Source organism: Natrix helvetica (genome assembly GCF_964273705.1).
Source record: "Natrix helvetica genome assembly, chromosome: 7".
NCBI lineage: Eukaryota > Metazoa > Chordata > Lepidosauria > Squamata > Natricidae > Natrix > Natrix helvetica.
The window spans coordinates 10602814-10616164 of record NC_138558.1 but is presented as its reverse complement, the minus strand read 5'-3'; the positions used below and the strand labels follow the sequence as shown (position 1 = coordinate 10616164).

Genomic DNA, 13351 nt, shown 5'->3' with positions numbered 1-13351 from the left:
ACTCCCTTCAGCTCCCAAAGAAAGATAGAATATAAATAATAATAACCATGGTAATAATAATCCAAAATAAACTGATCGCCTCCCAACCACTTTATCCTGCAAATCAAATAGGAGATACTCAAGTCTCTGAGATCAACATCATCATATCTTTTAATGCCCCCATAATCCCTTGCGGGGTGGAATCTGGGCTACTGAGTGGAGCTAGCAGAGTGTTTTCTGGCCAGATGCCCTTCGTGTCACCGGTGCGGAATTTTGTTCGGCAGATATATTCTCATTGTGCCCAGAGAGAGAAAAAATATCTGCCTCTACCTAGGATTGAACTGACAGCCTCCTGATTATGAGGCGAGAGCTCCACCTCTAGGCTACCACAGCACTCCTACTCAAGTCTCTGAGATGCACAAGGAAATTAACGGAGTTGGGCAAATAGTTTCTAAATTATAAAGTGTGTACTCATCTTCTTCCCTCCTCTCTCTCTGTGTCTCTTACCCACAAATCTACACAAGACAAAGCCCTACAGAGAGATTAGGAAATCTGAAGAATGGGATCCATGACATTAAGAGGCACAGGTAAATTTTATTGGTTTGTTTGTTTATATGTTTATTTGTTTGCTTATTAAATTTATTGGCTGCCCATCCTACCACAATTTAAAGATTTGAGTAGTAACCGATGAAACGTTTGACCGCACATAAGATCTCGTATTTTACTGCCGCTGTTGTTTTTAATGCATTAAGACAGGGGTGTCAAACTCAAGGCCCAGGGGCCGGATCCAGCCCGCACGGTGCTTAGATCTGGCCTGCAGGGCTGCCCTGGAAACAGCGAAGGCCCACTGGCCCACGGTGCCTTTTCCAGTGAAAACGGAGCTTGGAAATACCGCATGCAGCCCTCCTGAGCTGCATTTTCACTGGCAGAGGGTTCCTCACCCCACTAACCTGCTTTCCAGCTCCATTATCCTGTGCAGGGCAACAAAAAGTGGGAGGCTGGGAGGCAACAATAGACCGACACTGATCAGCTGGGTGGCAGCGGAGGTGGGGCTGGCCTATTTGCCAGTTCTCCGAAGTACTCAAAATTTCCACTTCCAGTTTGCTAGAACCAGTCAGAAGGATGCTGAATAAGACATCTGGGACTCCACTGGTAGAAGATCTCAGGCAGACAGATTTGGGTGTGTCGCAGGGAGGAGAGGGGCGTTGTTTATTATTGACACTTGACAGATGACAGAACGCTGCAGCCCTTGAACAGAAAAATATATTTTCCAATATCCATCCCTGCTTTAAGAGTGAGATGCAGTGGCAGGTTTCTTTGGGACTATAATTATGAAACCAGTGAAATAACCATTTTGCTGTGTGTGACTTTCCATTCTAGGTGGCTGAATGGTTTTAATTGGGAAGGACTCAAAGCAATGAAGTTATCATCACCCCTTAAAAGAGAGGTACTCACCCTTTTAAATGAATGCACGCACAAGCCAGTGCCTTATTTATTTTTTAATCAGGAACAATATTCCCGGTGTTCCCCTTGTAAAATGTGTGTTAATGAAGATGCCACGGGGGGTCATGTTCTCATCACACGGATTTGAGTCAATGGGAATGGAGTCAGTGTGTTGTGGACACCTCAAAAAGGAGCTGATTGGTTCAATTCACCCCTTATGACTCCAAATAGACCTAATTATGGCAAAGTTAAAAGTACTCCACCTAGTTAGTTATATTATAGGGGCAGGGGTGAAATGCTGTGAAGTCTGCTACTTGTTCACTCTGCACGCGCTTCGCACGCAGGCGCAGAGCAGGCACTAAGAAGCCTTTTCTGAGTCTGTAAAGATAAGTAGAACAGCGGGGGGGGGAGGTGGGCACAGCTGTGCCGCACAATTAGATTCACTAGAAAGGAGGGTTTCCTGCTTTCTAGCAAATATAAATTGTGGGGCACAGCTTATTGTCGCACAGCTGATCGTTAGAACTACCAGTACTCTTGAACCGGTAGCATTTTTTTTACTACCGGTTTGGGCAAATTGGTAACTTTTTTTTACTACTGGTTCGGGCAAACCGGTAGCATTTTTTTTACTACCGTTTTGGGCAAATCGGTAACAAAGTTTTTACTACCAGTTCGGTCAAACCGGTAGCATTTTTTTATTACTGGTTCAGGCAAATCGGTAGCATTTTTTTTACTACCGGTTCGGGCAAACCGGTAGCATTTGGACGAACCAGCCCAAACCGGTAGCATTTCACCCCTGTATAGGGCCCTCTATACAAATTGATTTTGTTTTGACCACCTCATCCTCCAAGAAAAAGAGTTGGAGAGGAAGAATGGCCAGAAGGGGAAGCCTCTCTGTTACAGATCTCATTGGCAAGGCCTGGCATTGTAGAACACATCTACAAACACTGATTGGCTGTGGGGCTCAATCCATACCCTCGGTTGCCAAGTCAGCCAATGGGAGAGAGGCTTGTAATGGAATGAAGCCTTGCCAAGACCTTCCCAGGCAAAGCCTGATGGCCTATCAGGCAGAAAAGGGAGAATATGGATCTGAAGGAAGGGCTGGGCGTGGGCTTTATTGTGATTGTTGAGTGTTAAGCCCAATGTAGGGCATGAGACAATTTGTGTTGTAGGCTCAGTGGTTAAAATCATTAAATGTGGTTAAACACCCAGACTTCGCAAGTAATGGCAAGCTGCTTACTTGCAAGAAAAACAAACCCCTTTTCAAAACAGGGCAGGAACAGTCTTGTATTCACACGGATAAACAAAAATGAAACATAGTTAGTTCCAACAAACCTGGGTTTACCCAAGGAATCGGAATTGCTTGCTGTATACTAGAAAATGAACAGTTGTCTGCAACAACTGGCCACTCCCAAACCCCTACTATTTATTTCCCAGCCAGGGAGGGGCTGGCTAGCATCCACATCTGGTTTTCCCTGAGAGCCGGCTTATTGCTTTCCTTTGCTCTCCTCTCCTTTCCTCTCTGCCCATTCACGCACCCTGGATGGGCCCCATCTGTTCCTTCCCCTCACTCAGCTCAGCCCCGAAGACAGCTTCCTCTCCCTCTGTGGGAGGATGGAAGGCCCCAGCTCTGCCTCTGTCTGATGCTGTTTCCTTATCAGAGCCTTCCAAAGGCTCCGAAGTTGGCCCAGGCCCTCCCTCAACCTCCTCCTCGTCTGACTCTGCTGCTAGCTCTGCTGGTAGCCGACGGGCCACAACACTAAACTTGTCAGCTGGAAAGCTGACAGCCCAGGTTGGAGACCCCAGCACCACGTGATGGGGTGAGCTCCTGTTACTTGCTCCAGCTCCTGCCCAACTAGCAGTTCAATGGCATGCAAATTCAAGTAGATAAACAGGTACCACTTCAGTGAGGAGGTAACTCTCCTGGGCACCTTTGGCATATAATCACACTGGGCACATGACCATGGGAAAAATACTTTCTGACAACGCTGGCTCCTTTGGCCAAGAAACGGAGATGAATACCCTAGAGCAGTGACGGCTAACCCTTTCCAGGCCATGTGCCTAAAAGCACGTGTGTCTGCCCGAATTCCCCAAAAGCAAGGTGTGTGCAGCCCCATGCATGCGTGCCCCACCCCTCGCACACCTCCCCCCCAGCGCATGCACGCACAGTTCCTCCGCACATGCCGCAGCCCCCACACATGCGCCCATGCACAGCACGCACCCTTCCCTCCATGCATGCAGAGATCCAAAGACCAGTTGGCCGGCGGGAGGTGCATGCGCAGCAGAACTCAACTGGGGTGACAGCTCACATGCTCACAGAGAGGGCGCTGGGTGCCACTTGTGGCACGTATGCCATAGGCTTGCCATCAGGGCCCCAGAGTTAAACACAATTGGGCAGGAAAACGTGTAACCCAGGAGTGGGTTCCTACCAGTTCTAGCTTCTTCTATAGAAGAGGTTCCACAAATCTACAGTGCCATTTAGAACCGGTTCCAGCTCCCTCCCTCCCCCCGCCTGTCCGCACATCATCAAGATGAAGAGCGAAGAGGAGGAATTCTGGGAGTTGAAGTCCACAAGTCTTAAAGTTGCCAAGTTTGGACATCCCTGCTTTAAGAGAACTAATTGGGCAAAAGGAGTTTGAAATCTTCCATTTGAAAGAAAATCTGATGGAAGGAAAAGGGAAGCAATCCAAAGAAATTTACAAGGTCTCCTTCCCCCTCGGATGTCAAAAATCAGGCAAATGAACCCCAGAGAGCTATTTAAAATCCTGATAAAATAGCAACATTTCGGGGATGTTACATATCAATTGCATTCTCTCCCTGGTGTGGGTAAATCTGTGGCCTGAAATCAGGGGTTTTCTTTCTAAAGAGTTAGGGGTGCAAGGGTCTTGTAACTTGACAGCTTTAAGATTTGCGTGCTTCAAATGCCAGAGTTTCTGAGTCAACATTTTGGTTGCTAAGTGAGTTTCACCCCATTTTACAAGTTGGCCACGCCCAGCCAGTTACATGGCTGGCAAGCTACTCCCACCCGGTCACATGGCCGGCAAGCTACTCCCACCCGGTCACATGGCCTGCAAGCCACTCCCACCCGGTCACATGGCCAGCAAGCCACTCCCACAAAGCAGGCCACAGCTACAGAAGAGGTTCTAAAAAAATTTGAAACCCACCACTGGTGTAACCTTTACTTCAAGTATGCTTATACAGTAACTTTTTATAGCTTTCAGGCCCTATGGACTATAGCCACTTCGACCGATATCCACCTGAACAGGCAGTTCCACCCGATGAACTTTCCGGCTGGGATAAAGATTTCTAAGAAGGCGGCTAGTGATGTGATTGTCCTCACTCATGGGTTGTCTGCAGTGATTGTACACGTACTTCCTCAGAGCACAGCCGAGATGCATTGAAATGGCGTTTAAAATTCAAAGGACCACGGATCACTCTCTAATTTCCTCCTGTAAATTCCCAACACGAAGTATTGCGTTGTGAAGCTATGAGCAGCAGAACGAAGGGGAACGAAGGGGACTGGCGACCAGCAGCTTCATGCCCTGCTAAATTACGATCTAAATTCCACATTCATCTCCTTGGGGTGTGTGTGTGTGTGTGTGTGTGTGTGGCACATTTATTACATCAGCATCTATGCTGCTATGTGCTTTGCATAAAATGCCACTCTGAGCAGCCTTGCATCAGAGATGAGAAACATAGGAGTGTGAGGGGAATTCTGGAAAGAGCTTGGTGAAGGTCTCGGTGCCAGTTTTCGGTCACCTTCCCGGATAAATGAAACCCTTTCTTAACAGTGAATGGCTCCTGAAAACTAAAACGTGCCCCTAAAATCTTTTCCCTTGAAAAAAACTATTACAATTAAGGTGTTATCCTTACAAAAAGGGACACGGCTCAGTGGCTAAGACGCTGAGCTTGTCCATCAGAATGGTCGGCAGTTCAGCAGTTTGAATCCCTAGCGCCGCATAACGGAGTGAGCTCCCGTTACTTGTCCCATCTTCTGCCAACCTAGGAGTTTGAAAGCACGTAAAAAATGCAAGTAGAAAAATAGGAACCACCTTTGGAGGGAAGGTAACAGCGTTCCTTGCGACTTTGGCGTTTAGTCATGCCGGCCACATGACCACGGAGACGCCTTCGGACAGCGCTGGCTCTTCAGCTTTGAAACGGAGATGAGCACTGCCCCCTAGAGTCAGGAATGACAAGCACATATGTGCGAGGGAAACCTTATTCTCACAAAAACAAAAACAACAGGTGTAAAAATGCAGAAAAGAAAAATATATCAATGCCAAAAACAGGAAAGAAGAAAGTAGTAAAAGCTAGATGTATAGTAAATGCATAGACATACACACACACAAACACATTCACACGTTTGCAGAAAAGTTCTATTTCTATTATTTCTATTCTAGTTTCTACAGTATTTCTATTATTTCAGATAGGAATGAATCAATGCAGTTGTACAAAGTATTTGATGACCAGTTAGACTTTCAGGAAGAAATTCAATTGTTACCGAACAATTATGTCCATAAGTAGTCATTTCTACATGTTTCACTTAATTCTGTAAAGATACGAACAGAGATTTATGTGTGTAGGTAGTTTTTTTTGACATAATGTTTAAAAACGGAATCGGTATGCGCTGTAATAGAATTTTGTTTTTAAAAAGTTAAGACTCTGGGGGAGCCCTTTGCCGAGTCCCCCTGAGTGAGAATCTTTTCTGAACTCCATAGTATTTTTAAATCTTTTCTTAATCCTTGCTTCCCTTTTTTTCTAGACCTGCCGATGTTTTATCCCCCAACTGCATGTCCCTAAACGGGCCCATGCGCAGGCTGGTTTCAAAAAAGTCAAGATGGATTGGATAGGACAGTTGCAGCCTGAGCTTCACCTGCTTTTTACGCGAATCGCAAAAGCAACACCCATTGCAAAGAGGCAGAGCCTAAATTTGCCCTGTTATGTCCACCATTTTGACGATTGTAACCATAACCTGCAGACTGCAATTCAAAAATTGAAGCAACGGGTTCGCTGCCCAGTTGCTGGGTGGGCGTGGCCATGGTGGGCGTGGCCTATTTGGCCTCCTTGCATCACAGGAGCTCCGGAGGCTTTCCTCAGGCCTTTGGGAGGGCAAAAACGGCCTCCCCTGGGCTCTGGAGGCCAGAAATGGACCCGGTTCTGGACTTCCGGTACTTCCGGTAGGCCTATTTTTCGCCCTCCCCAAGCTCCAGAGGTTTTCTTCAAGCCTCTGGGAGGGCAAAACTGGCCTTCCCTGTGCTCCGGAGGTTGTCTGGAGGCCAGAAACGGATCCATTCCCAGACTTCCAGTAAGCCTGTTTTTCGCCCTCCCCAGGCTCTGGAGGTTTTACTCGAGCCTCCGGGAGGGCGAAAACAACCTCCCCCAGGCTCTGGAAGCCGGAAATAGGCCCATTTCTGCACTACCGGAACCTCAGGTAGGCCTGTTTTGCCTCCGCACGGGCCTTGCACTTACCTGGCACGATGAGCAGGCCGCATGGAGTCTCCTGGGAGGGAAGGAGTGGGAGGGGCAGGGTGGGCATGGCCAGCCACATTTGAGGGCTCGCCGAACTGGGCACAATCCTAGCTAGAGGATCGTCCGAACTCGTACGAAAGTCCAGCAGCCCACCCCTGCTGCAGATCCCCTTACATTTAAGGCTGCTTTCCTTGATAATGATGATAAGCACTATCTTAACGGCCCACTGTGATCTCTTTTCCAGAGCTTTCCGTATTCTTTGTGGGGATGATTTATAGGTAACTCACTCACACAATGGAATGAGACTTATTTGGGATTCAAGCACAATGGCCCCATTAGAGGCTAGCTATAAAAACAGAGGTCTTGTTTGTTTTGTTTTGTTTAAAAGAAAGTTTAGTCTTCCGGTTTGTAGAATAGAAACAAACTGATCAGAATCGGTAATCAAAGATTCTATTTTGTGGTAGAGCAGTGGCTTGAACGTTAGGACTTACAGGCAGGATCATTGCACGGATCCTGAGCCTGCATCCTAGCAATTAGCATAATATAGTTGACATATAAGTGATTCATGAGGATTCTAGACCAAACCTTTGTGGAACTTTCTACATCAGGGGTGTCAAACTTGATTACATTGAGGGCCACATCAGGGTTGTGTGTGGCTTTGGGGGGCCTGGGTTGGCATGGCCAGGGTGGATGTGGCCAGCTCGACGTCACTCGTGTTGGGGGGGCGCCTGTGGTGGCCCAAATGGTCTGCCAGTGAAAACAGACTTCTGAGCTCCGTTTTCAGCTGCGACGGCCTCCTGCAACCCTCTGCCAGTGAAACTGGTTTTCGCTTGCAGAGGCACCGCAGGCCTTGAGTTTGTCACCCCTGCTCTCCATGGAGATGCTAAGGAAATGAAGCATCTTGGATCTTTCATATGCCTAGCGAACACTTTATGATCGATCAAATAAATGGGTCCTTCCTGATCTATTATAATAGTGGGGGGAGGGGAGGGGGGGAATTCTGCACTTTTACAGAAAGGGTATCTCCAGGTAAATGATCTCAGGTGATTGGGCTGCAAAGCACCTCTGCTGGTTGAATGTAAACGGCGTTTCCATCCGATGTAATTCGGTTTTATTTAGATTCTCCCAAGTAGGGATGGTTTTCCCAAGCGACCATTTGTCATACTGTCTCGGCCTAATGGAAACGGGCTTCAGCAGCGTCTGCAAGGCTGCAGAAGCCTCTTTATTTTGATTTAAAGGAACTCTCTAGACGCCGACTGGCACCCATTAGTTATACCAAAGACTGCACATTGTCACCAAGACATCTCTAGTTTTTTGCCCTGTTTTTGGAACTTTTCGAAATGTAAAGGCTGTAAAATATTTTTTTAAAACAACGAAGTGCTTTTCCCTCTATTTATTTGTATGTAAATGCAATCTTCATTCATGTAGGTTTGAGGGTATTTTTAACGAGCACAGGAAGGCACGTTTTACTGCACAGCGTAGAGAGCAAAAGACAGCCCTTGTCCCTTTTAATATCTATCAAATGCATTGATTTCTTTGTGCGCATAAATAAATCTGTTCTACAACATCTTGCATTTCGTTGGGTGGTTTTTTTTCCCCTCCCCCCAATGTTGTCATATAGAGGAAGGCAACCCTGGCACATTGCTATCTCCTCCAGATGTGCTGACATCAGTGGGAACTTTCCTGCAAATTAATGGAGACGAAAAGGTAAGGGAAACCCAGGGCTGAGAATGGGTGAACAGTCTTTCACCATATGGTGGATAGGCGTTCGGTCAAGCTTCCCACGCACTTTCATGGAAAAAAAAAGGGAAGACAAGATGTGGCTAGTCCTCGATTTATGACTGCAATTGTGGCCAGAATTATGGTGGTAAATTGTGCTGGTCATTAAGCAGGTCATCACATGACTCTGACCCATTTTACAACCCCCTTTGGAAGTCTTTGTTAAGCAAATCCATTGCAAAGGATGCTTCTTTGGCAGAAAACGGAAATAGAAAAAAAAATCTGACCCCAAAAATGTCATAAATTGGAGTCACATGACCACAGGACATAAAGCGGACTGGCTGTTGAGCAGTCACGTGATCATTGGAGCAGGGGCCATCAGAAATTGAAATCCAGCTTTAGGTAGCCCTGGGGAAGTCTCATAACTTTAAACAATCACTAAACCACCAGTCTAAGTTGAAGACAACCTATCTGGGAAGTACTAATACCACTCTAGAAAGCCTTAGTAGGACCACACCTAGAGTACTGCATCCAGTTTTGGACACCACGCTATAAAAAAAAGATGTTGAGACTCTAGAAAAAGTGCAGAGAAGAGCAACTAGGATGATGATGGGACTGGAGGATAAAACATACCAAGAACAGTTGCAGGAATCAGGCATGGCTAGTCTAGTGAAGAGAAGGACCAGGGGAGACATGATAGAAGTCTTCCAATATTGGAGGGGCTGCTACAGAGAGGAAGGGGGTCAAGCTATTTTCCAAAGCACCTGAAGGCCAGGAAAGGAATAATGGATGGAAACTGATCAAGGAGAGATTCAACCTGGAAATAAGGAGGAATTTCCTGGCAGTGAGAACAATCAACCCATGGAACAGAAGTTGCCTTTGGAAGTTGGGGGAGTTTCATCACTTGAGACTTTCAAAAGAGATTGGACTGCCATCTGTCAGAAATGGTGTAGGGTGTCCTGCTTAGGGGTGGGGGTTGGACTAGATGACCTACAAGGTCCCTTTACAACTCTGTTAATCTATAATCTGTGTGCCTTATAGCAGTTTGGTAACACCCGATCACAATCAGTGGTGTCCAGAAGTTGTGAGGGCTCTTATCACTGGAGGTTTTCAAGAAACGATTGGACAACCATTTGTCCCAGATGTTATAAGGACTCCTGCCTCAGGCAAGGCAGTTGGACTAGAAGACCTCCAAGGTCCCTTCCAGCCCCATGATTCTAAGATCTTCTTCTAAATTACTTCGAAAGATAAATCCACTCTTGGTTAACATTTTAGCTCCACTGGAGGGAGAATATTGGACTATTGGGTATGAAGGTTTTTAGAAGCACAAGAAAATGTGTGAAACACTTTACCTCCAGTGAAAACAATACAGGAATTGTATGTGAACTCTGAAGAATCCCTATCTTTCAGTTTTCCTCTTTTTCCACTAAAAAGGCGAAAGAGTTATACGATCTGAAGAGAAACCAGTGTATTTTCCCACTAAAATATTCCTAGAGTAAAGTGGTAATTCCATTAAAATCAATAGGATGTTACTTCCACAAAGAAGACTCTTTAGAATTCTGAATGAGAAGCAGTTACTTAGAGGAACTATTATTTTAGTTCTGTGGCAGCCAGACTAAACCATTGCCTGGACTAATCTGTCCATGGAGGTTTTCCTCTTAGCTGAATAGTATGAAAAAACACGATAGCTTGGCTTTTAAACCAATGTTTTTGAAAGCCAGAGGTGGCATCAGCAGGTTCTGACCAGTTCTGAAGAACCGGTAGCGGAAATTTTGAGTAGTTCGGAGAACCGACAAATGCCACCTCTGATTGGCCCCGCCCCCATCTATTCTCTGCCTCCCGAGTCTCAGCTGATTGGGAGGGAACGGAGATTTTGCAGTATCCTTCCACTGCCACGTCCACCAAACCACGCCCACCAAGCCACGCCCACCAAGTCACGGGCAACCTGGAAGTCGGAAAACTGGGAGCGCGGAGGGTCACGTGCGCCTGCACGGGGGGCATATAGAATTATGGGTGTGGGCACACACACATATGACCCCCTGCGCTCCCCCGCTTTTGGCAAAAAGGTTAGCCGTCACTGCCCTATAGCTTCCTGTTCCTGTGTAAGAAATGTATCCTATTGGTTGCTGTAAGGGTCATGTGCAAATCCTAGGGGTTTGTCTGAAATAAGCTTGGTTGAACTGTGCTGGGTGATGCAATGAAGGAGCTTGTGTTCTGAAAGGGTATTGGACAATTCCTATTATGGCTTAATGGCTTTGTCCTGGTTTGGATCTTGAGTGAGGGCTAATCCCATCACCCGGGAGCTTGTTGGAGGAAACGTCCCTCTGGGTTCAGTTCCAAGTGGGGGGAAAAGACACTGGAAGCACGGAGGCTGCTTGGAAAGATGGTTTAATGGTGGCCAGGATCACATGGCTTGAGGTCCTGAGTAGAAAAGGGGGATCACATGCTTCCAGATGTTGGGTGAAGAAGAAAAAAGAGAGAAGAGCTTGCTGAGAGTTCCTGGGTTTTTTATACTCTCTGTTTGGCCCCACCTCTCTGTTTCCTGTGCAAGAAATGCATCCAGATTGGTTGTCAGACGCCCAGGGGGCGGGGTCTTAGCTAATATTGCAGGCTGTCTTTGAGTCCATGTTTGGTTGAGCCTTGATGGTTGATGTTGTAATTTGGGGTTCCTATTATGGTTCTGTCTGAAGGAGGTAGATCTTTGATATGTAGAATAGACTGGCTCAGGCCTTAAGGAAAGAAAGGAACAAAAATGAGAGAGGGAGGGAAGGAAAGGAGGGAGAGGGAGGGAGGGAGGAAATTAAAGTGAGCATCTGGGCTACCAATGTGCATTCTAGATACAGGGGTGGGCAAACAAGAATGAATCAGCAATTGAAGGTCTGATAGGATTTCTCAGGTGAGAAACCCTGCTTGGATTTAATTGTACTAGATCCCATGCAGGATACCGAGATTAGAGTGCAAACAGGTATGAGTCATCAGTCCTCGAAAGTCTTGCAAGATTTCTCAGATGAGATCTTCTGCCTGGATTTAATTATTAGACACGAAGCAGGTTGTTGCCAAGAAGGGAGAGTTGGACATTCACACCCTTAGCCTGACTCAACACTAATTATATACAGGAAATCCTCCCTTCACTCTTGAGACCGTCTTAGATTATCTTCCTCTTTAAAAAAAAAAATGAAAGCAAATTCTCTTTCATCAAATTGGATCTAAACTGTTTTGGTTTTTACAAAAAATTCTGAGAGGGAAAAAATATCAGGCCATCTCTTTGGTTATAGTGGTAACACTGTTTTCAGCGCTTCCGAATCTAGAGTGAAAATGAGTGAAATCTGGGCCAAAAGAAAAGGATGTGTTTGTGGAAAATGTGGAGTTTTGGGTGAAGATATTTTGACATACCTAACTGGCAACGATACTTGGCAAATGAAGAGAACGATCCTTTAAGAGGTGTAAAGTTTTGAAGATCTTAGTTACCTTATCTTCAAAAAGAATTGAACCAGCTCCATTTAGCTCTGGAAAACTGAACTCATGTACTTACCTATGTATGTATGTATGTATGTATGTATGTATGTATGTATGTATGTATGCATGCATCAAGCAATCTCTGGTTTTCCTCATGTAAATGGAAATGCTTTTTTCTTAGTCCCTACAACTCAGACAAACTAAACCAACTGTTTCTTTGTGAGTCACAGGGGCGCAGTGGTTAGAGTGCAGTACTGCAGGGCTACTTCTGCTGACTGCCGGCTGCCTGCAATTTGGCAGTTCGAATCTCACCAGGCTCTAGGTTGACTCAGCCTTCCATCCTTCCGAGGTGGGTAAAATGAGGAAACAGACTGTTGGGGGCAGGATGGATTTGATTTAAATCAAGTCGATTTAAATCACAATTTAAATCACTAGCAAAAAGGCATGATTGAAATCAGCTCGATTTAAATCATAATTTTTAAAGAGCAACCTGTCATCTTTGTCCCGCAGCAGCTCCTGCTCTGACCCGCCATTGACTCACCGACAGTCCCAATATTGCAGAATACACAGCCTCATTGCTACATAAGTGAGCTGCATTTCATGCTGAATAAACTACATTATTAATGTATCTTAAATAGAAAACTTTCTTTAGATAGATATTTTACTCCAAAGCATTTTATTAAAATAAATTTGATAAAAAAAATTAAAAAATCAAATTTAATTTTTAAAAAAAAAACATTTTTAAAATTTAAAAAATCATTGATTTTTATCCACCCTGGTTGGAGGCAAGAGGCTGACTCTGTAAACCGCTTAAGAGAGGGCTGCAAAGCACTGTGAAGCGGTATATAAGTCTAAGTGCCATTGTTATTTATTCCAGGCCTGTTCCCAGTAGTTAAATACCAACCAACTAACCAGAGGAAGGAAACCCTCATTTACAAATCCAGGAAAAGGGATAGAGTAATAAGGATGAATCGAGTGTGAACTGAGCTCAATAAATTGCACCAAGTGCCACTCTAGTAAATTCACCAAGTAAATCTTTATGGTGTGTTTCACTGGGCGTGGAAAAACCAATCCATTTCACTTGCACCCAGGTTCTACTTTCCCCCCCACTTTAAAATAATTCTATCCTGGTATTCTGGAAATTTGAGATATTTTTTTTAAAAAGGGTATATAGAAAAGTCATGCATTATTTTGCACTTCTTGTTTCTATATATGCAAATATATAGTTGGCAAACATGTATGCAGATACACACACACACAAACACACACAGAGACACTATTTATGTTA

General features: G+C 45.3%; 1 protein-coding gene across 1 annotated transcript in view; it reads left to right on the top strand.

Moving 5' to 3' along the window:
• The window catches only part of PRKG2 (protein kinase cGMP-dependent 2), a 98738-nt gene extending 93135 nt beyond the window's left edge, over positions 1-5603 (top strand). The window contains exons 17-19 of the mRNA XM_081960372.1: positions 504-566; positions 1360-1426; positions 4634-5603. Of these exons, the coding sequence (XP_081816498.1) occupies positions 504-566; positions 1360-1426; positions 4634-4729 (226 nt within the window). The 3' untranslated portion in view covers positions 4730-5603. The remainder of the gene's footprint in view (positions 1-503; positions 567-1359; positions 1427-4633) is intronic.
• Positions 5604-13351: the final 7748 nt, after the last annotated feature.